The 24,085-nt window shown below is 50.4% G+C and overlaps 1 protein-coding gene across 1 annotated transcript in view; it reads left to right on the top strand.

Annotated features, from left to right (window-relative positions):
- The window catches only part of VPS45 (vacuolar protein sorting 45 homolog), a 205,384-nt gene that overhangs the window by 35,373 nt on the left and 145,926 nt on the right, over positions 1 to 24,085 (top strand). The window contains exon 10 of the mRNA XM_085636706.1: positions 3,558 to 3,725. Coding sequence (XP_085492832.1) covers positions 3,558 to 3,725 — 168 coding nt within the window. The remainder of the gene's footprint in view (positions 1 to 3,557; positions 3,726 to 24,085) is intronic.

Raw genomic sequence — 24,085 nt, 5'->3', positions numbered from 1 at the left:
GACGGCAACAGCGAACCTACAAGGCGGAACAACTGCCTAAGAGAGAGGTGAGGCTGCGCTAGCGCCCTCCTGAGTTCGTGACGAATCTTCGCCAACTTGCGGGAGGGAAGACTGAGAGTTGCCGCCACTGAATCGATCGGAATTCCCAGGAAGATGACTGTCTGGGATGGAATGAGGGTAGACTTCGCTTTGTTGATCACGAAGCCTAGACTTTGCAGCAGATTGACTGCAGTCTGGAGCTGACGAGTCAAGGTTGAGGGACACTGCGCCATCAGCAAGATTTCGTCCAAATAAACTGAGGCGCATGCCGGACACCCACAGCCTTTCGATCACTGGACGGAGAACCTTGGTGAAGCACCAAGGGGCGGAGGACAGACCGAAGGGAAGGGTGGCGAATTCGTATGTGGTGTTCCGCCAGTGAAATTGAAGGAACCTCCAGTGAGGGGGAAAAATGGGAACAGTTAGATACGCGTCCTTGAGATCGAGACGCATCAGCCAGTCGTGCGGCCTGAGCAGATCGTGAAGAAGATGGATACCCTCCATCTTTAAGTGACAGTAAACCAGCCACTCGTTGAACTCGATTAAATTGATGACGGGACGTTGACCCCCGTCCGCCTTGTCTACAACAAACAGGTTGCTGATAAAACCTTTGGGATGAGGTAGAGTTTCCACCACAGCCCCTTTGTTCAGCAGGGAGCACACCTCTTGATCGACCAGCGCGGCGTCGGCAGAGGAAAACGCTAGAGGCCGGGGAGGAAACGGCTGAAAGGGATCCCCGAGAAACTCTATGTGAAACCCCTGCACAGTTTGGAGAACCCACGCATCCCCCGTGAGAGAAGTCCAGGCCGGGAAAAAACGAGCCAGACGGCCCCCCACCTTTAGAAGGGAAGAAGGGAGAACACTCACCGGAAGAGCTGGAGGTGCCCCCGCCTCTACCGCCTCTGTTTCTTCCTCGACGTCCTCTCGTTGGGTAAAAGTTACCAAATTGGGATTGGTCTTGATACTGTCCCTGGTTGGAGCCTTGTCCTCTCTGTTGGTTAGGACGGCCGGACTAGCGGCCCCTGCCTCGGCCGGCCCCTCGGAAAACCCGAGGGCGAAACACCTTTCTGATCGAGGATTGTGCTCTGTCAAGAGATGTGAAGGTGTTGACAAAACGTCCAAGTTCCTTTATAAAAGGTTCCCCGAAGAGGCCCCCTTGGGCAACAGGGCCTGCCTCCGAATCCGCCAAGTCCCCTAACTTAGGGTCTACTTTGATTAGAAGGGATCTGCGCCGTTCAGTTGAAATGGCGCAGTTGGCATTGCCAAGACACACTACGACGCGTTGGGCCCAGGAGGAGAGATTCTCAGGGGAGATCAACGACCCGGAGGATTTGGCTTCCTCCGCCATGTCCAGGATTTTAGTGATGGGTCCCAAGGCGTCTAGAAGTTTGTCTTGGCAAGCCCGCCAAGACCTGTCGATGTCGGGGGTGGCTGCCACTTTGCCTGCTAGAGAGGGTCGAGGACACTCCGCCCTGAGACCATTCCGAACTGAGGCCTCTAACGGCTGGCGGATATGGTTGGCAACATAAAGAGCGACCTTGTCACAGGGCGCCCATTCTGAGGACCTCGGATGCAGAATGTCTGCGGGGTTCAGCATATCTGCGCAAAGGTTGCCATCCCTGGGATCAGGCGCAGAGCCTGCAGAGCGATCGGGACATGAAGGGCCAGCAACATTGGCATCGTCCCCTTGATCGGGATCCACGGGAATGCAAGGTGTAGATGGAGTGGGATTACTTGCCAAGAAAGCCTGCTTTAAGCGAGCGAAGGCGTCCAAGTCCACCACTGCTTCTCTGGGGTTGTGGATCAACTGGGGCAGCACTGGAAGTGAGAGAGGAGGGGACGGCTTGCGTCGCTCTGGCTAATCTATCGCAGGCCTGCTCGATTTTCTGGGAGAGGCAATCCTCTAGGGGCCCCATAGCCTGCTCAACTGCTTTATAGATGGACGAATCTACCGCATCGTAGAAGTCATCGTCCCACGGCAGTGTGGCGAGTGGGTCCTCTGGTCATTCTGATAAGCTTCGTCCTCATAGGACTTCATAGCCAGTGAAAGCAAGATGAAACAGTGCACAACCCCGAAAAAAAATATATAATAAATGAGGGCAAACTCAATGTGGGGGGCTGGGTGACAGCCTACACTTCAGGCAAGCAGAGCTTGCAATCGGGACACAGCCCTGGCCCAACAGCCCTGGTGCAAATATATATATATATAGGGCGACCTGCCAAGTATGGGCCCAGCAGGGAAACCCTGCAGTACTGACTCTCTCAGAGCGTTGTAAATGTAAGGCCTAAATACGGACCCCCCAAGCGGGACAAAGTCACCAGAATATCGCTGCTAGGGGCGTTCATTAACAAAACTGCCTAATGGCAGCAAACAGACCGTTTCCCGGTGTAGCGGCAGGCCAATGCTCAAGTCCGACGATGCGTGCCGGAGATCAAACCAAAGCGCAGAATGCGCGGAATCTCGGGAATGCACGTCGGAAGAGGAACACACACGCGCGCCCTATATCGGCCGTCAAGCGCACCGCGAGCCGCACCAAACTGCGCAGCCGTTAGGGAGGAACACTCCCATGGCTGACAGCGAGTCCGCCGAGTAGCGGCGGACTCGCCACAAAAAACCAAAATGCCAAATAAACAAAGCCAATACTGAATTAGCCGATATTTGGGGAAAAGTGCGAGGCGCGCGCCGATAAATACAGGCGCGCGTCTAGCGCTTGAGAAACCAAGGGATTAAACACACGCCGCTACCGGCGGCATATCGCATAATACAAGCGCGCACTGACGCTGAAGGTGCCTAGGGGAAACATCAGAGCCCCCCCCCTAGAACGGCAGGCACACAGCAACGGAATAGGAATAAACTCACTTCATCAGCATAACAAGCATGAAACTAGGAGAATTTATCACCTTTAAAACATATTATGAGTGAAACATAAGCATACTATGCCTAGAATCAGATGAATATCACAATAGAAGCAAGAGAAATAAAATAGAACTTATCTGGCTGCAAGCAGCGAAGGAGGGGGAATGGACAGTAACAGAGGACTTTATCCACAACGGAGACTGTGATTGGTGCAGAGGAGAAGACACTCTACCTGTGGACACTCTATTGTTTTCTTCTGTATTCCCTATGTTTCATGGGAATAGTAGTTTGGTTTTTGTTGACTTAAAATGGCTGCTATTCATTAAAGTGGAGAAAGAATAGCATAATCCTCGCCTCCGGTCCTGACATAGAATTCCTGCTTAAGCGTGCATTTATGGAGCTAAATGAAAGCATTTAGCAAAGTACAGTATCTCTATCATGTCGTTCCATTTCAGGCATCTATTCAAGATAACCGCAAATATCTTTGACCTAGGTTTATGTACCCAGCATGGGAAATATACAACAAAGCAAGCTAAAACTGGTCCAAATTAACAAATATTTTTCTTAAGCTACTCTTTTCGCTGGTGATTGTTAAGTCTTCTTAGTTTTTGTGTTCTAGCCACTATTGTCTCCTTGATAATGCTCTTATTTGTTTTTGCAGGCCTTTGTTGAGAATTATCCTCAATTTAAGAAGATGTCTGGCACTGTGTCAAAGCATGTCACTGTGGTGGGGGAGCTATCCCGGTTGGTCAGCGAGCGGCACTTGATGGAGGTATCTGAAGTTGAGCAAGAGCTAGCCTGTCAGAACGATCATTCCAGTGCTCTCCAGGTCTGATTATTATTTAACTTTTTTATTTTTTGAATGGTACAATTAATCATTTTGACAATCACTGATTGGGTCATCAACACAGTGTGGTAACAGTCTCTACTTATTCCTACTAATCCCTTCCTACAATCCTCGATCAACCTGCCAGTACCCCAAAATCTTTTCGCATTTCTGTGCTCAGGTATATCGTATGCTCCGCTTGCCAACATCAGTTCAAATCAGTTTTCCAGTCCTCCACTCTTGGTGGGATGGGTGCTCCCCAGCTCCTTGCGATTTTACGCTTTGCCACCACTGCGGCCAATGTCTGACACAGTTTTGTATATTTGAGCAAGGCTTTGTCCACAGTAATCAACCACAAGAACCACTTCGCCTCAACTGGGACCTCCACCTCCGCCACTGCGGCCATAATCCTCCCGATTTCGCACCATTATTGCTGTATCACTAGGCATTGCCACAGCAGATGTTAAAAGGTCCACTCAAGCCCACGCCCCCATGACACAAGTTATTCTCTGCAAGGCCCAGTCGATGTAATAATTATCGAGAGTAGTATATTCGATGTAATATCTTTGGGTGAATTCGTCGGAATCTGGAACGTATCGCTACCTCTCTTGGGCCCTGTAGGGCCTCAACCCAGTCTTCATCATCAAGTGGGCCCAGGTCACCCTCCCATGCTGCTCTCAGTGGTCCAAGGGGGTCTAGGGCGTTATTCACTATTTCCCTATATATTAATGATATCTCGTTTTCCTCTGATGGGTCCCTTAACAGTTGATCCTCTAGGGGGGACGCTTCTGCTAGTTCTCCCTTCTCACAGATATGGCCCGGTGTGCATGATCCCGTTGCAGGTATCTCAGCCACTCTCCTTTCCCTATATATACTCCATTTGAAGGGTGGCAAATGTGACGTACGCCTGCCCTCTCCAAATGTTGACATTTTTTCCAGGCCAGGCTGCTCCTATTTGCCAAAACTACGCTGCCCACCCACCTTGCGAAGCTGATCGATATACCAGAGCGGGGTCATTGTTGTTAGCCTACCTTCCCAGCCCAGATATTTAGTTGCTGCCCGCCATGACCTTACCAACGTCTGTGTGTGTGTACCAGGAGACCCCTTCAGCTTTTTTGTGATACAGAAAGGGGAGATAGCCCTGGCTGCCATAACTGGTCTGTACACTCTATATGCTGGCTCTGCCTGATCTCCGAAAACCCAACCGTTCACCGTGACCAGTTGGGAGGCCCAGTAATATATCTTGATATTGGGAACCACCAGTCCCCACCTTGCACGGCCCATTAATGTAAGTGGCAACGACCACCAGCATTGGGCATCCCTTATGAATCTGTCTAGTTGGGTCGCTAAATTCCGCTCATAAATCTTCCGGGGTTCCCTTGTAATATAGACTCCTAGATATTTGAATCCCTTTGTCTCTATAGGAACCTCACACCTAGATATCAGGCTGGGAGCACCGCCCACCAATGGGAACAGAAGGGATTAATCCCAGTTTGTGATATTCCGAGTAGTCCCCAAGGATATGTAAAATCTGTTATATCCCGTCGATGGACTGCCTTGGCCTCCTTACGTACAGTAAAATATCATCCGCATACAAAGATGCGTTCATCCCATTCTTCTCCCATCAAGATGCTCCATATCGGGGGTCTTGTCATACCCCTGCTGCAAGGGGCTCTAGGGCAAAGGCAAATAATTTCGGGGACAAGGGTAGAGGGAACACCCGAGACACAACCGAACCCTGGCCAATGGCTGTTCATACAGCAGTTGCATCCAACGTTAAATTTAGGCCAAACCCCAGGCGGTGCAGAACTTCTCAAAGGTAGCACCATTACATGCTATCAAAAGCCATTCTGGCGTCTAAGGACAGGAGGGCTGCCAGGTCCAGGAGATTGGCTTATGTGACATGTAGGATCCCAAATAATCTTCGCAGGCTCAGCCTGGTTCCTCTATGGGACATGAATCCGGATTGATCCAGATAGATGAAAGAGGGAATCCCTGCGTACAGACGCATGGACAGGGCCTTAGCCAAGACTTTTACCTCATAGTTGAGGAGGGAGATTGGTCTCTATGACCCACAATCCACTAGGGGCTTGCCCTCCTTGGGGATTACAACTATCACTGTCGTCCTCTGGTGTGTCTTTAGGATGTCTTCCATTTTAGGTCTCCTTAGACATACTGAGGAGATGCACTGTGGTTTTATCTAACATACATTTAAAGTATTTTACTGGCAGGCAATTGGACCCCATCTATTTCCCGGATTGCAGAGGACTCTTGCTGCTGAACGAATCTTCACCAAGTCTCACTCCAGCATTTCCCTATCATCTGAGGCTAGTTGTGATAAGGTTGTATCTCTTAGGAAGTCCCCACAGTTCAACTCTGTTGTCCCAGATGAGAATGTGTAAAGTGTTTCATAGTACGCTGCAAACGCCTCTGCTGTCTCTTTCCGAGTCTCTTGTCATCGTCTTGTATCAACTTTCCCTGGGACCCATCTACCAGACGCCTTCCTCTTATCCAACCACACCAGTAATTTACTGGCTTTTTCTCCCAACTTGTATAATCTGTGTTGGGTGGCGAGCGCTGCACCCTGGCATTGTCCTCTAGTAATTCTTGTTAATCTCTCTGGCGTAATCTTTATTGGTGTCTCAACTCCGATGACGCCGCCTCCCCCTCAGCCACGTGGGCCTCCTGGCTTGTTTTGTTGCTTTCAAGGGTGTGGCACTGCAGCTTCTTCTCCTTTTTCAGTGCCCTTACCTAGGCTTCGGCATGTCCCCTAATTACTGTTTTGAACGCCTTCCAAAGCGTCACCATTGAACCTACAAACCCAAGGTTTTCTGCAAAGAATTGCTCAGTACGCTTCCTCATGCTGGTCTTTAAATTTTTTATCTTTTAGATACCATGGGCCAATCCTCAGGGTAGGGCGTGATCCCTTGTTGGACCCTCCAGCATGACCTACACTGGGGAATGATCGGATACCCCGCGCTACATGTGTAACCCCTTTAAAATGCCTCATGCCGTGAACCTGCGTAACTATGTAATCTAACCTGCTATGGCCTCCGGGGGCCACCGACACATGGGTATATTGTCTACGGATAGGTTGTTGTTAATGCCATAAATCACTCGGACCCTTGGCCAAGAAGGAAGTCTCCCAGTAAGCGCACCCTCCTCCCTGATGATGCCCCCACCAAAACATCCCACTCTACTGAGACAATAATCATTCATGTCTCCACCTAGTATCACTCGCCCCTCCGGAAACTCTAGGAGTAACGGTCCGAGCATGTCCAGTGTGGGAGCCTGTAGCCAAGTTGGGACATACACCAAGCAGAAATTGAGAGTCTGCCCCTCCCACTGGTCGTTTACCATCACAAACCTACCCAGCGGGTCAGTCCATGCTTTCACTGGAATTAAAGGGAGCTTCTTTTTACACAACACCCCTACTCCCATGGAGCCAGCTGTATAACCAATGTGCGTCATCAGGGTATACACAAATCTGTCCAGCGCCTTATAGTGGTTGCCCCACAGGTGTGTTTCTTGTAATAGAATAATGTCCGGGGCTTGTTTCTTAATGAATTATATGACCACTGTTTGCTTTATCCTGCCATTAAGGCCTTTGACATTCCAGGACCACACTTTTATTGACTGCGCTTGAGATTCAGATTCAGGTATACAAGTGATAAAAGACTCTTTCCCCCCCCCCCCCACCCTTTGGATTTTTCTGGCTTAGATAAGTCACAGCCACTTCCCTTAGCACCCTGTCTACTCTGCGATGACCAACCTCTCTTCTCTCCTTCTGATCACTGCACCTTCTGCACGTTATACTTCCATAACAATTCCCCTTTCCCCAGCTTTGACACACCTCCCCCCACCCTGCTACCCTGCCAAATGGGTTGTGCATTTACCAAATTCCCAACCTGCAGAGCGCCTGTCACCTATGCAATAGCAAACAATAACTACAATAGGGGGTGTTCCGGCCCCACCAAGATAACCAGCAGAAAGTGTCACTTATTTTAAACGCCTACTGAAATGATCACTGTCTACAGTCCCCAATTGTCCCACATTGATTATATCCAAGATAGTGTATCGGGCACTCCAATTACAGTTCCATCGTATTATATCTTACAGGTAATTTCCGCCTGGGCCATTGCACTCGCTCAGTGCTAGTTCCGGGCCTCACTCACTCTTACCTTCAGGACAGTGCAGTTCTTCAACTCATTCCACCCCGCCATGATCCTGCTGTGATTCCACTGACTCCTCTACCATCTGCTTCTACTGCTGCTCTCCTGCCTCCTTGCTTCGATTTGGTCCTCTGCTGCCGCGTCCCTGTCCCTTGCCTCTATTTCGGCCAACTGTGCGCCATACCTCCAGCCACTCCTGGGCTTCTTCCGGGGACGCAAAGTGCCAAGTTTTACCCTCTGCAATTACATGAAGCTTTGCTGGGTGGGAGCATCATGTAGTTGATTTCTCGCTCCCTGAGCTCCCTCTTCTACACCTCAAAGCTCCTCCACTGGTGCTACACTTGTAATGTAAAGTCGTGGAAGAAGCACACTATAATATATTCGAAGTGTATGTCTCCTTTTGCTCTTGCCGCTTGGAGGATCGCATCCCGGTTGTGGTAATGGAAGATTTTTGCTATGATCGTGCGAGGAGGAGCCCTTGGCTTGGGCGGGGGCACCGGGGCCCTGTGCGCCCTCCTGAACAAGAAATCTTTTTACAGTCTTGTGGGCTGTAGTGTGTTCAGTATGAGGTCCTCCAAGAAGAGGTCTGCGCTGGGGCCCTCTGCCCCCTCTGGGACCCCCACCTCCTTAATATTATTCCTTCTCGCCCTTCCTTCTTGGTCTTTGAGCTTTGCTGCCATGGACGTGGCCTGCGGAGTTAAGGTTTGCACTTCCGCTTCCTGTCGTTTTGTCGTGGACTGTAGCTGGGCTATTTGTGTCTCAGCTGATGTGACTTTGTCGCTCAGCTTTTTAAGATGAGCCTTGATCAAATTGACCTCAATAGTCACAGTATCTATTTTGGGCTCTAAGGTACATTTCACATCTTTGATTGCTGCCATGATCGCTCTTAGGGAGGCCTCCCCCTCTGTTTCTCACTCCACTACCAAGGGGGATTCAGGACCACCTAGTTGTAAATTTTGTTGGTCTGGGGCACTCCCATCCCTTTAGGCTTCATCGTTGTTACAGTCTGCACACTTGGGCACGTCAGGTTTGCCTCTCTTAGCTAGTTTGGGGGGGAGGGGGTATATTGTTCTTTTTCTGCCCCTCAACCTCACGGGTATCCCACTTTTGCCAGGAGCTTCCATCCACACCTGGGCCTGCTTGTTCACTTCCCTGGGGGAGGAGGGGGGCGGGGGGGCTCCACTGCCTTTTTCCCCTTCTCTCGACTATAATCCAGGCTGCAGGCAGGCCTCTACTTGCAGCCAAGCCCTATTCATCCGTCCGTCGGGCCCGACTCCACCTCTCCCAATCCAAGACTCCATCAGGGATTTCTCTGTGTAGTTATGTAATAGGATGTAGGCCCGGGCTCCACCAGACCTCGCTTTCTCCTCCACTTCAGGACAACGGGGTCTGTCCTCCGCCCATGCCGACCAGTTCAATGGCTCTTCTGGCCTCAGTGTTATCAGGCCCCCGCCCGGCTCTTACTCAGTGGTTCTCGCCAAGGCAGTGCGATGCCTAGACCTCACCCCGGGTGGCCTGGATAGGGCCGCCCCCCTCCTCCGCTTTTCTGCTTATCTTTCACAGCCCTACCACGCGCAGCATCCCTGTGCCGTCGGGCATCGGTTCAGTCCTTCTTCCTTGATTGCAGCGAGGAGCCTCACTCTGACTTTTGTTTTGGACAGCCCTTCGGGTTTGTCACCCTCTACCGCCACCTCACCTGCCATAGTCGCCGCGGGTCTCCAAGGCCTCGGATGTCTTCAGCGCTTTCTCTTTCACCGGGTTTATGCCGGGCCAGCCTGCGCAAGATGGGCTGGCCTCCTTGCTTTTCCTCTCAATCACCGCGGTCCTGGACCCTCAATTACCGGTGGGGGTCGACCTGGCATCGGTCGCCCAGTCGTTCACTGCAGCATTGTCTGATCTTGGCTCACCGCCATTACATTGTTGATTCCTCTCCACAGCCCTCGGCTGCTTCCCCCATCGTCGGGGGAGGCGCAGTATGATTTTGGGGCAGGGGTGGGGGCAGAGTCTTGCATCACTCAGTATGCCGTATCTATCTTGGAAGCCCTTCATGGGTATCGGATAATATGATGGATTGCGGGGTTAATTAACTAACTGCGCAGAGCTCAGTTAGTGTGCAACCAACTTTGGTCGCAGCCAAGCCACGCCCCCTTCCACATCTGATTATTAATCACACTCCTGTCTTGACAGTTTGTTATATTCCACACTTTTGGCACAGGACATTGGTTTGAAGCAGATCTTTCAAGTTGAATTTCCAAGCTTTATTTAACATACCCCAAAATTTCAGAAACTGAACAAAAGTGCACAGACTGAGGATATGTGTCTAACTTTCTAAAATATTGCAATTTCTTACATGGTAGAAAGGGAAAAAGCTTTGTATAGGCAGAATACACAAAGGATGTTGCTTACTATACCAACAAACCACTTCACTTGTACTTAATAGTTGTGATTGTGTTTATTTTTGCATAGTTAATAAAACTCATTGCATATTTCATAAACAATAAAAATAAAAAAACAAGATAAAAAGACCGTTTAAGTTACTCAACAATTTAAGAGTTACTAAAACAAAATCTAAACTGCCTGTTCTATAAGTTCACACTAGGCGATGTCATGCAGACTGAAACATAATTCATAAATTTGACAAAATTGCCATTTAATTAAAGATGCAGTCTACTTAACTAAATCAAGGCCTGTCTGCAAGTTCCTATTTGCAAGGTATTAAAGTGTCTTCACAGAACGTAACTTCATGCATTAATCAATTTAGGGCAAATACAAAGTATAAGTAATATTGTTTCTTATTTATACTTACAAATCTGGAAAGTTTCTGATAGCCAATATTGCTTCCAACATCATGTCATATATTTTGTGGGGAGACTGTCCATCCTAAAACTCAGCTTTATCCTAACATAAAACGAATAAGATGTGTCCAGATATTTTTAGCAAGTTGGATATGCATAGTATTTAATAATGGACCTTATAAGCACCTCTTTAGAAAGCCGATCTGTGTCTTGAGTATACAAAAGTAGTATCGCGGATTTATTCAAAGCTTGTTTACAACCTGCTCATATAACAGAAGAATCTTGGTGGGTGCTAAAGAGCTGGGCTCTGCCAGCCGAGGAAATAATCCGACATTTCTCTGCCTCACACCAGAGAATCACAACCCACTTGTGGTGTGGCTGTACTGCGGGCTCGATTTCTGGGAGTGCTGCATTGAGGAGGAGGCTGCGTGCCTTGCTATGCTGGCAGGGACTTGCAGAGCAAAGCGCTGGTGGCTGATCGCTGCCCTGCAGTTCACCGGGACCATGAGCCACACAAAAGGGGCCCGGGCTTGGACGTCTGGATTCTTCAGCGCCGCCAGTCGCCAGCAGGACTTCTGCCTGAGACTGTGTGCTGCCCCTGCTGTGCTTGACCTGTGACGTAGGGCCCTGTCTGGGTGGTGGGATCCCCTCGGCGAGCTGTACTTGGGTACTGAGAAACCATTGCAGCAGTGCTGCAGGAGGGTGACAACTGCCCAAATCTGCCCTCCCCTCCGCCTCCTGTACATTTGTATGGGTCTGCTCATACTCCCTACCTTGGTTGGGTAGTGAGTGGCGGGACCCGTCACCGCATTTAAGAGCCTCGACAGAGAAGGACTCCTCTAGGCTGTGGGGCTACCTCATACACGTTATAGAGACATGGGATTTGTGCTGCAGGACAAAGATTGCTGCACAATGGAAAAGAGGGACCGTCATCAAAGTAAACTCTCCTTTACCACCAAGAAGCCAGTGTGGCCAGCAGATGCAAATGTTGGGGGGGGGGGTGGCAGCTGACCCCTTGACTATGCCCTGGTGGAGGCAGATGAGGATATGGACATTATATGACTGCTTATCGCTTGCAACATAGCCTGCACACAATTGCCTAAAAAATAGATAGGGTAACCAACAGGCTGGACCACATGAGCAACATAATCGATAAGCATGACAAACATCTGGGCCAACTGTAGCAATGGGTCTCTGATGCGGAAGATGGCACAGCCCTGCCAATGAACAGCTAGACCGAATGGAAAAAGGTGCTAGAAGTCATACAATTCAAAACCGAGAACCTGGAAGCCTGCTCCAGGAGGGCAATTATCTGCCTCCTGGGCATAACTGAATCCACAGAGATGGACAGGATGGAGAACAATGTTGAAACATTGTTAAAGTTGCACTTCGGTGAGCACCTTACTGGCATGTTCTCCACTGAGTGAGTGCACAGTCCTTTGTCTGCTGCCCCTTCTTGGGCCCTTGAACACCCAATTATCACCGACTCCTCCAATACCACATACTGAAGCTTGCAAGGGAAATCAGTGATCTGCCGTACCAAGGTAACGAAGTGTCAATCTACGGAGACTTCCCCATGGTGGTTTACTGCAAGTTTCCTCCCACCAAGCGCCTGCTGGCTAAGACCGGCTTTGCTTATGTCTTTCTGTACCCTGCATAACTCCATATTGCCACGCAGGTTTAAACGCACATCTTCACTGATCCTAAACTGGTGACCAAATTCTGCCATAAACTGGTTGCGTGCCAAGCATGTGGTGGGGATATCGACGGGTGCAACACCGGCAGTCTGCTCAGTGTCAATGACTAACCGCGTCATCTGGCTTGATCTTCTGATTCTAAGGTTTGCGTACCAGCCTTGGCCACCTGTGCCTTTTAGTGTATGGGGTGACACCCTGGATCGCGGGGCCCATCGGGGATGATTCCCAATCTGAGTGACACTCTTTGGCTGATCGGGGAGTTTGTATATGCGGGGGTGGTAGACAATGTTCTTCAAGCCGTTGGAGCTTTTTAAGTGGGAGGATGATGAGCTTCCTTTTTGTTCTTGCATTGGTGTTTCTTTATGCAGTGTCCAGTTGAATGTCTTCACTCGCCTGACGCACAGCATTCCTTGTTTATGCACATATGCCATTGTGTCCGGTTCCCTTTTCATTGGTGCAAATCTCCGCAGCAGACGAGTAGCCTTTCGAGATGTTTGCCCTCAGTTTAATATCTTGGAACATTCACGGCATGAATAACCCTCCAAGATGCAGCAGGTATTTGCATTCCCTCAGCGACACAGGGTCGATATACGGCAGCTTTAGGAGCTGCAATTTAAGTGCACATTTGAAACAGAACTTGAGGTTGGGCTAGATGGGAGAGACGAATGTTGCTACGTACTCGGCTTATGTCAGGGAGGTGGTGGTGCTATTACAAAGGAGGGGGGACATACACTGGCACACGCTTGAATCTATCTGTAATAGGAAGGGCAGGTTTGTTATCCTTCACGGAATCCTGGGGGGAGAGAGAGTCGCTATTGCCTGCAAATATGGTTTGAATGTTGTCAGTCCAGAAGTGTTTATCGATATCTGGCACAACATAATGGGGTTTGGCCCCTCCACGGTCATGTGGCAGGTGACTTCAACATAGTGCCTAACCCAGAAGTCAACAAATCTTATTTGACGAGGAGGCCGTACCCGCGAGTTGCATCACAGCTTTAGACTATCATGACTGACTATGACCTGACAGACATTTGAGGAGGATAGGCATCTGGTGGATAAAGAGGACGCCTGCGCCTACACCTTCTACAGTACCTAGTCGTGCATAGATTACTGGCTGGTCGCCAAAGATGTGGCTGCACGGACAAAGCGAATAGAGCATTTACCCACAATGCTTTCACACCATGCTCCAGTGCTTCTTACCCTGTATCATTAAGCAACTTGGATTACTGCAGGCCCTTCTGGCATGCCTGATCCATCTGGAGATGATCCCACGGGTCCTTGAGCTCCAGCATATGGCTATGGGGGAGGACTAGGTACTGGCTCAGATTCGGGACATTATCTCAGAATATTGCAAGATGATTGACTACAAGGACCACGTCCTACACAGAGAGTCTCAAGCCTGGCGATACGTGGAGGAAGACAAGGCAGGTAAGACTCTGGCTTCCCTACTCAGACACAGCAGATGCGGCATAAATGTCACTGAATTGGGGGCTGAAGTCAGAACTGCTTGTTACAGCATGGCGGCCATCACAAAGACAATGGTCTCATATTACTCTACTCTTGCCCCACCCCTGACGATCTTACTACCTATTTTGAGTCTATATAATTACTGTGACAGCACGATGAGGGCATCAAGTGATCCATGGCATGCCAGGAGACACCGTGCTGGGCCTCAATGGGCTTATAGCTCAATTTTATAAGGAATACACTGAACTACTGGCCTTCAGTTGCAGGCTAGGTATGAAGAGGCCAGGGCCATGAGCTGCCTCCCCCAATCTCTCAGGGAGGCCCTCACTGTCACTCTCCTCAAGCCAGACAGGGCCCTGCCCCCACTAAATGTAACTCCTACCGTCCCCGCTCCATGATAAATGTGACCATAATATTCTTGGTAATCTCATTTGGAACTGCCTCCTCCCCCTGCTTCTGGGTTTGTTCCAGGACAGCAGACAATCTACAAACACTCTTTGTGCTGCTCTACACAGTAAATACATATCTTAGAGCAGCTGTGGTGCTCCTCGATGCCACAACAGCCCTCTAATCTCGAGTGGCCCTACTAGTTCTTCCTCCTTGGCAGGCTTGGACTTAGTGGATTCAGCTCTTATTGGCTGCATGTCAATGGTGAAGTCTTATCTTCATTTCCTGTAAGTAGAGGCACCCATCAGGGATGCCCTATGTCTCCCATTGTATATGCAATTGCTATGGAGTCGCTTGCAGCCCATCTGCTCCAACTTCATGCAGAACGGGGTCTTAGTCATCTTGCCTGTCTTCGTACATGGAGAATTATCTTCTCCATGTATCCAGACAACATGAGAGTTTGTCTCAGACTCTGCCTGGAACCTCGGCCATTGTAGGAGGCTAACTTATTATATGGTGCACACTTATGTAAGTGTAGCACCCTGCCCTAATCGAGACAACCCTTATGGTGATTTTAGTGGTCTTAGACAACCTTAGAAAGCTCCCTAAGTGGTAGCTGTGGAGAGCAGCTTTCAGGCTTAGTCCGTAAGGAGTGTAAAGAAGCTTGTTTCACCAGCACTTAATCTTATGGTATGGGTCAAGTGAAAAGAACCACACAGTGTAGTTATACCAATATGTATTTATTATGAACACTCACTAACACAATACAGTATCTCCTACCCGGAGATATATGCATAATACACACAATACTTGTCAACAGAATAAGCGAGAAGCAAAAATACACAGTAGTGCCCAAGAGGAGACCAAACCATATACTAAAATAGTGGAATGCGAACCACGACTCAAGTCAAGAGTGGACCCAGAAGATGTAGAAGAGTGGGGGGACCCAAGGGACCACCCAAAGTGAGTATCTAGGAACCTCACGGAGGTTGTGTGCAGTGTGGGAACACAACCGCGTACTCAATTCAACTCAATGGGTAAGTCGCTGTTGCAATTTTCAAGAAGAAGGCGGACCCTGAAGAAACCCCATAAGAGGGTCTTATGGTCTGTCTGAACAAGGAAGTCCCAAACAGGTATTGCCTCAACTTCTTCAAGGCCCAGACGACAGCAAATGCCTCTCTATACCTGACCAGCGTATCTCCCTGGGGGTCAACCTGCTGCTTATACAAGCCACTGGTTGGTCCTGGCCCTCTGCATTTAGTTGTGACAAAACAGCTCCTACCCCTATCTCAGATGGATCTGTCTGGACAATGAATGTTTTGGAATAGTCAGGACTTTGAAGAATGGGAGCAGTGCACATGGCCTGCTTCCGGTCATCAAATGCCTTTTGATAGCTAACTGTCCACTGAACTGTAATGTAAATTGATACTTGTATAGCGCACTACTCACCCGCAAGGGTCTCAAGGCGCTTGTACGAATACCGCTGTGGAACCCATCCTGGCTTTCCCTGTGAGGCGTCCACTCCTGGGCACCCCCAAGGTGGAGGCCAGGCATCCTTAGCGTTGTGGGGGCCGTTGTGGAGATTAAGCAAGCTATTGCCCAGAGTTGCAGAGTGGGACTCCATGATTGGAATAGGCACCGAGGCGAGAATTATCAGGTCCGTGGAATTTTTGAGCCCAAGACCCGCCGAGGCGGGGAATTGAACCCTGGTCCCGGGCTAGACCTCTGCATCAGGGTCTGCCGCTCTAATCATTGAGCCACACTTCTCCAACTGTCTTGCGCATTCTCTTGGAAGTGAGATCATTAAGGGGCGTTACAATGGACCCATGACCCTTAACAAACCTCCTGTAGTGCCCAGTCAGGCTCAAGAAAGCTCTGACCTGAGTCTGGGAAGTGGGAGCAACCCAGTCCATGATCTGGATTTTGCTCTCCAATGACTGAACTTGGCCTCCACCTACCAGGTGACCCTAATATACAACCTTGCTCTGCCCTATCTGGCACTTGGTTGCCTTGATAGTGAGGCCTGCCTTTTGCAGGGCCTCCAGAACATTCCTGAGGTGGACCAGGTGATCCTCCCAGGTGGATCTAACGACCGCAATATCATCTAGACATGCTGCACAATAGGGTTCCAGACCTGTTAGAACTTTATTCACCAACCTCTGAAATATGACGGGTGCATTTTTCAGACCAAAGTGAATCACAATGATAATGCCCACTGGGGGTAGAAAATGCTGTTTTTGGCTTGGCATCCTCAGCTAGTCTGATTTGCCAGGAGCCAGCAGTCAGGTCAAATGTACCCAGATATTTGGCTCAGCCAAAGTATCTATGGGCTCATCTGCCCTAGGAATAGGATGGGCATCAGCCCAAGTGACTGCATTGAGGCCCCTGTAGTCCATACAAAACTTCATCTCTCTTTTGCCACCCTTGGTGTGAGGTTTTGGTACCATGACTACTGGACTATTCCAAAGGCTATCTAAAGGCTCAATGACTCCAAATTCCATCATCTTTTGGATCTCTGTCCTGGTGTAGTCTCTGACATGGTCAGGCTGTCTGAAAATATTGTTCTTTTCAGACATACTGTCACCTATGTCCACTTCATGGGTACACCAGGTGGTTTGACTGGGGAGGCAGAGTGAACATGAGCTTTTACTGATTGAGGACTTTCCTGAAATAAGCTTGCTGCTGGTCAGTGAGGTTGCCTGCCTAGGCTACTCCTTGAACTGACCCATGAATAGGGTTCTGTGAGAGGAGATCAGGGAGAGGGTCACTCTTGTCCTCCTTTCCCTCGTCAGTGGGCATGAGCAAGCTCATGTCAGCCCTGTCCACAAAAGGTTTTAGGCGGTTCACATGAAATACCTTGTGGGAACTTCTTGGAGTGCCTAGGTCCATCAAGTAGGTGACCTCACCTTTCTTTGCAAGGATTGTGTGGGGGCCACTCCATTTGTCCTGGGGAGCTGCTGGGGCCACAGGCTCCATCACCTACACTTTCTTGCCTGGCTGGTATACAGTCAGGACAGCCTTTTTGTCATGCCAAGCTTTCTGATGCTCCTTGCTGGCCTCAAGGTTTTTACTTACCTTTTTCATGCACTCAGCCATGCGTGAACGCAGGCCAAGTACATAGTCCACAATATCCTGTTTAGGAGGTTTGAGAGGTTGCTACCAGCCCTCCTTAACTAGACACAATGGACCCTTAACTGGATGTCCAAATAGAAGTTCAAGTTGGCTGTAGGCAACCCCCTTCTGAGGAACATCTCTGTAGGAAAAGAGAAGGCAGGGTAGTAAGACATTCCATTTTCGCCTGAGTTTTTCTGGGAGTCCCATGATCTTACTCTTTAGGGTTTTTTGTTTTTTTAAGTATTTTTATTGGCATTTTTAATTATTTAAATCACAGTTCGTATATAGAAGCACAACTACGGTAGCATCAAATACCTCAGGGGCAATACATTACTGAAATGCATCTTTCAGTGTCCTTGAAAATGATCAAATAGAAAATTCTAGCATACAATATGCGTTCCATGGGCCCAGAGGGGTACTGCGTAGTCAATATCTAACACATAACTGTCACCTCCAGGTTCCGACCAGAGTTCCCAGTACATGCTTCACCAGAGTTCGTTCCTGATCATTTGCATGTGAGAGTACCCAATAGCGGATTAAAATACAATTATAACATTCTTGATTTACTAAATGCTACTTCAATTGTTCAAGAAAAATTCTAACATAAAGAAAAGACAGGGAACAAATAACCCAACATAAACAACAAAAGAAGCAAAAACAAAAGAAGGGACCTTAGGCAGAGGGGCGAAATATATCGTAAGTTTCATTACAAGCGAGTGGTGGAGGTACAATAGAATGGGGTGTCACAGGCGAGGGCTTGGGATATGAGGGGGGGAAGGGGCCTACAATTGCAATTAAAGCAGTCCCATCCGGGCAGTAAGCGGTCATTTAACAATCTGAACCCATTTCGCTAGTCACTTGCCCCTCAGGGTTCTCCCAGGTCGCCATCACCTACCTCCATTGGCCCGCTATTGGGTGCTTTCTCATGCCTTTAGCTTCCTCCCAACTACGTGCTCTACCTTCTGCCCCAGTCCACATGACGACATCTTTATTCCAGGTCTCAAATTGAGGTCCCCTCTAGGATTTCCATTCTATTGCAATGCGACTATTCGCCAGGTCCAGCGCCAAGTCTATGAGCCTATTCCCCACCTTACGCTTCCGCGGCCTGGGAAAGAGAACCAAAATGCAGGTCTGTAGTGCAAAGGGTAGGTCTCTACCCAATACAACTGTGAGCTTACCGAGAACGGCCTCCCAGAAAGGCCGCAGGTCCCAGCAATCCCAGATCATGTGGCCAAAGTCCACTTCTGGATGAGAGCATCGAGGGCAGGGACGGACCTCCACCCCCCCCCCCCCCATCACATTGAGGCGATGCGGTGTCATGTAAGAGATGTGTGTTGTGTATAGTTAAACTGTTTATATTTAAGGTATGTGTTATGAGAAATCTTCCCAGAGTAGTGCAGAACCCTCTGCCATTCCACATCTGTTAGGACTCTTCCCCCAGTCTCATCCCATTTTGCACGGAGCTTATCCAAGTGGCAAACTGAAGCCTCCTGGAGTGCCACATAAACCATTTCACCAGGTGTCCCGCCGTCCCAAGCGTGAACAGAGCATGGAGTACAGGGTGCGTCTCCGGCTCGTCCCTACCTGAAGTCCATAACTGTTCAAAAGTACGAGTCAGGGCCTCATATTGCTGGAATTGGCCTGGGGGCAGGCCACAATCCTCCATAAGACCGTCAAAAGGCAGTAGGGACTTGTCTAAGAAACAATCCTCAACATTATCTAGTCCTGCATCTGTCCAGTGGGCTAATTGCTCATTCGTAAAGACAGACTGTGGGTTGCCGTGTGGCAAACCCACAAGCGGCAACATTGGGGTATATTTGGTGACTCGCCGTCCACTGCCCTGACATCTCCCCCAGGCTTGAAAAGCAGTACGCTGCAGCAGGGAGCAGTATGGGGGGGGCGTCATTGGTATCAACAATTTCGCCATTACTAAGTTAGGTTGGGAGTCCAGGAGTGAAAAAAACGTTCCGTCTTCGTTCACACCCTCTATCCATTGCGCCAGCCACTGCAATTGACCAGCCAACATATAATATTCAAAGTTCGGCACTCTCAACCCTCCCTCAAACAGGACGCTGCAACGTTGTAAGAGACACTCTAGGGCGTCCATCACCCCACACCAGGTCTCGCAACAGAGCATTCAGGGGCGAAACCAGCCGCTAGGCATTAGAACCGGGAGATTGACAAAAAATACAATAGGCGTTGGAGCATGACCATTTTAGATAGGGAGACCCAGGACATTACCGGCAATTGCAGTGTATGCCAGAAATGTACACATGCACGTAGCGAACGCAGTGCTCTACCCTAGTTGCTGTCTTTCAAGTCATCAAGCGAATGGAAAATGTGGATGCCCAGGTACTTCAACGTATTCTGAGCCCATAGAATGTCGGCCATCAGAGTGTCCGGTCTAGGGAGAGGGCCCACCACCGGGAACAGTAACGTCTTCGCTCTGTTGACTCGAAGACCCGATAGGCCCGCGAAGTTGTCTAGCAGTTTTATAGCCGTTGAGGTGCCCCCAACAGCATCTGACAGGTACAACAAGAGGTCGTCCGCATACAGGGAAACATAGTGCGTCCGCCCTCCAGAATCCAGTCCAATCCCATCCCCGCCCTGGCGAAATCGCTCAGCAAGGGGTTCAATCGCGAGGGCAAAAAGGAGAGGCGAGAGAGGGCACCCCAGCCTAGTCCCCCGCGATACCTTATACTCTCTACAAATTGTTCTGCCCTTTCGGACTCTGGCAGTGGGTGCCACATATAGAAGCTGCACCCATTGCACCCAATCCTCTTCCAACCCCATGTGCCGCATAATCCCACCCTACGGTATCAAAAGCTTTTTCCAGGTCGACGGAGAGTACCGCAGCCTGGAGTCGAAGCGGAGTCTCGGTATGATAAAGGATGGATTAGAGCCTACGGGGGTTGTAGGAGGTGTTACGGGAAGGGATGAACGCGTTCTGATCAGGGTGTATTAATGTCTTCATGTGCGTAAGCAACCTACCGGCCAGCACCTTGCTTAGGATCTTAACTTCCAAGTTAAGCATGGAGAGGGGCCTATAATCCTTAACCCCAGCCTCTGGTGTCTTGGTTTTCGGAAGGGGGATCACCAGGGCCGTCCGGGTGGAGCTAGGCAGTTCTCCGGCCTCATAGGCTTCTGCGTACAGCCGGACCAAGTGCGGCGCAAGCATATCTGCAAAACACTGGTAGAATTCGGCCAGAAGGCCGTCCGGCCAAGGCGTCTTACCAGTCGCCAACGCATGGATGGCGGCCTGAATTTCCTGCAGTATTATAGGTTCCCCCAATTCCTCCCGGTCCTCGTCCTCCAACTCGCGAAGGGTCAGAGCCTCCAGAAATTCCCTCACCGCCAAACAAGGGGCCGCAAGTGGGGCCTCATATAGAGTTTTAGAAAATGAAATAAAGGAATCATTAATCGCATCTGGGTTATACAGCACTTCACCAGTCTCAGTGGGAAGTCAGATAATGGGTGATCCTCCCAATTCTGGCTTAATTACCTGAGCTAATAGACAGCCCGCCTTCCCTTCCTCTCTCTGCACCCTATCCAGATAATCGTTGTGGTTATAACAGTGCAACCGCCCAATGGTGTCATCATATTTCGTTCGTACCGCCTGCAGTGCCAATCGAGCCGCGTCCCCCGTACCCTGAAGTTAATCCAAGCTGCGGACGCTCCCCTCCAGATCTAGTAATTCCAGACGGAGCTCTCTGTAAGCTCCAGTCGCCTCTCCCAGACAGTGGCCCCACACCACCACCTTGAAGGCCTCCCATTCCACCTGGGCAGGAGATGCAGTGTGGGCGTTAATTGGAAAATATGTTTCTAGGAGGGCATGAAGTGATGTACGAAATGGGTCATCGTCGAGCAGCGCCGGGTTAAGCCTCCAAGTGGGGACTGGTGGGCACTGCCCTAAAGGTTGATGCGTCATTATTAATGGACTGTTGTCCGACAGGGTACGGCCCAGGTATTCTGTATGTGTAATAGTGCTATTAAAGGCAGGGGAACACAAGAACATATCTAGACGAGTATGCACCTGGTGTACCGGTGAAAAGAAGGAGAATTCCTGATGATGGGCATGCTGCAACCTCCAAGAGTCTTCAAGACCCCATTGTGCTATCCATGCTCTGAACCCCAGAGCAATGCGTCGTGTCGGTGGACCCCATTAAGGGGGAATGTGACCGATCCTCATCAATGTCCGCAACACAGTTAAAAACCCACCCCCCAAGGATCAGGTTGCCCCTCAGGCTATCTGCTAATACTGCAGAAAAGGACTCCAGGAAGCCAACCTGGTCCTGATTAGAAGCATAAATGTTACCAAGGGTGATCTCATGCCCTGCCAGCCTTCCTGCATCCAGAACATACCGGCCCCCCTCATCCAACTATGATTGCTCACCTGCAAAAGGGACCCCCGGCCTCACCCAGATAAATACCCCCTTGGCGAAAGCCGAACAGGTAGTCGCAAAGACCTGGCCCCTCCATCCTCGCTTCAGTTTCCCAGCTTCCTCACTATTTAAGTGGGTTTCCTGTAGAAACGCTATGTCGACATCCTAGCGCCGCAAATACGAGTAGATATTATGGCGCTTTGCCATGGACCAGATCCCCCTAATGTTCCACGTTAGGAACCGTATAACACTATGAGCCCCTGCCATCCCTGTTGGACATCGTTATGTGACATTCCAAAGGGGAGACCCACCACAACGCCCTCCCTTATCCTGTAGCACCCCACCCCTCTGCAAACATACAAGGCCATAAAAACAACAACAAAAGGACCCCTATGGTGGTCGCTCCCCTATCCCAGGGCAGTCCAACAACGGTTGGCCGCCCAAACCTCCTGTGAAACAATTAGTACTAAGTGAGGCCTTAACCTAGTGCGGCACTCAACGGGGGTGGCTAAGCAAAAAGCAGGAATGGACGCTCCCACCAATGAGAGCACACCAGCCCCCTAAGGAAAGAGGCAGCACAGGGCCATAATGGGCAACCAACGGACAATGATCCTCTCAGGGGCAGCGCTGCCCCAGCTTATCAGCTACATCAAATTATATCATCCGCAGTATTAGGCGTCACTGCTGGCATCTTCACGCTGTCACTGTGGGAAGTATATTTTTCATTGCCGTCTGTCTCTCTCGGGGAACTGGTCCCCGCCTCTGGAGCCAGACCCCGACTCCGCATGAGCTCCGCAACGGCCTGTAGTGTTTCAGCTCTCTCCTTCTCCGTCTGCGATGAGGAAGGTTTCTTAGAGGTCCCCCCCATGAGGGCGTCATCTCTAGCGCTTCCCAAGTTTCGCGGCTCTCCTCCCGGCAGCTCCAGGACCCCTAGCCCAGGGGTCTCGCCCTTGTAGGTCTCCAACCAGTCCCATGTACCTCTAGGGCAATCGAAATAGTGAGTGTTCCCCTCTAGCAGGATGCGCAGATGGGCCGGGAACATCAGAGAATACTGAAGGCCCACATCTCTAAGTGCCCTCTTGACCTCTAGATAGGAGGCCCGCTTCCTCTGCACCTCCAGTCTTTAGTCTGGAAAGAGAGAGACCTTGCTTTTGTCGACAGTGAAAGGGCCATCTGCTCTCGCCTGTTGCAGAAGAAGATCTCTGTCCCGGAAGTGGTGCAGGCAGGCCACCACTGGACGTGGGGGCCGTCCGGGGGCCAAAGGCTTTGCTGGCACTCCGGCACCCCCGCATTCGACGCCTGTCGGCCCCCCGGCCGACATCCTGATGTGGACACGGAGCCGGACTGGTGTCACCCGATGCCAAGCGGGGTTTTTATGCCCCTGTTCACTTCTGGGGTCCCTTTTAGGCCAGATTGGCACCCAGAGGATGAGGAGGAGGACTGGGAGGGGTCAGGTGAACCTCTGACCGACCAGTTGAAGTATGATCCGGACTGGAGAGAAGACCTGGGGGATGCCAGTGGTCTTGATACCTCCCCTGACCTTAGCATGTTGTCTCCTCCTACCGTGGCAATGGAGGAGGGAGCGTCATACGCAGTAGTGTTGCGTAGGGCGGCCGAGGCTCTCAACCTCGAGCTCCCTACAGTGGCGGTCAGGACTAACCTCCTGACAGAGGTGCTTCAACCGCAAGCCAGCTCTTCGGAGCCCCTGCTGCCATTCAATGAAGCCCTCACCGACGTCCTTTTGGGCACCTGGTCCAGGCCCAACACGGGGGCTCCTGTGAATAGGATGATTGCTCGACGCCACCGCCCGGCTCTGGGTGACCCCAACTTTCCTCTCACAACACCCCACACTGAGAGCTTGGTGGTCCAAGCCTCTACCTGGTGCCCCAGTCTGGCAGCCTTTAGTCCTGCCCATGATGCCAAGTTACCACCAGGCCGGGTTAGGGTCCCTCACTGTCAGTAGATGTGGGGTTCAGGAACAGCAGGGGTTGTTCACTGTAATACAATCTTCGCCGTAGTCCTCAGAGCCGGTACGTTCTGCTCCCCCAGGCTTCAGAAACCGCCAGTGGGGGCCTCAGTTGCACGAGTGGAAAGTCACTAGGCCTCGACACTTCCCACAGGCCTTACCACGGGTCCCGGGCCCGCCCGTCTCCCTCCTACAATGCTCACAGCGCCGTTGAGACTCCACCAGGATGAATTTGTCCAAACAAACTTCGGGTTATCTGGTCCTACGGTCTTGGGACCCCTCTAGAGCATCAGATCCCCGGCCGTGATACCTCCCTTTGCGCACGCTGGTGGGTGGTCAGGTGTGCCAGTCCTGCAGGCTAAGTTCATGGTGATGCCCCACAG

Source organism: Triturus cristatus, chromosome 12, assembly GCF_964204655.1.
Source record: "Triturus cristatus chromosome 12, aTriCri1.1, whole genome shotgun sequence".
NCBI lineage: Eukaryota > Metazoa > Chordata > Amphibia > Caudata > Salamandridae > Triturus > Triturus cristatus.
The sequence above is the reverse complement of the archived record's forward strand: the minus strand, read 5'-3'. Positions and strand labels throughout refer to the sequence as shown.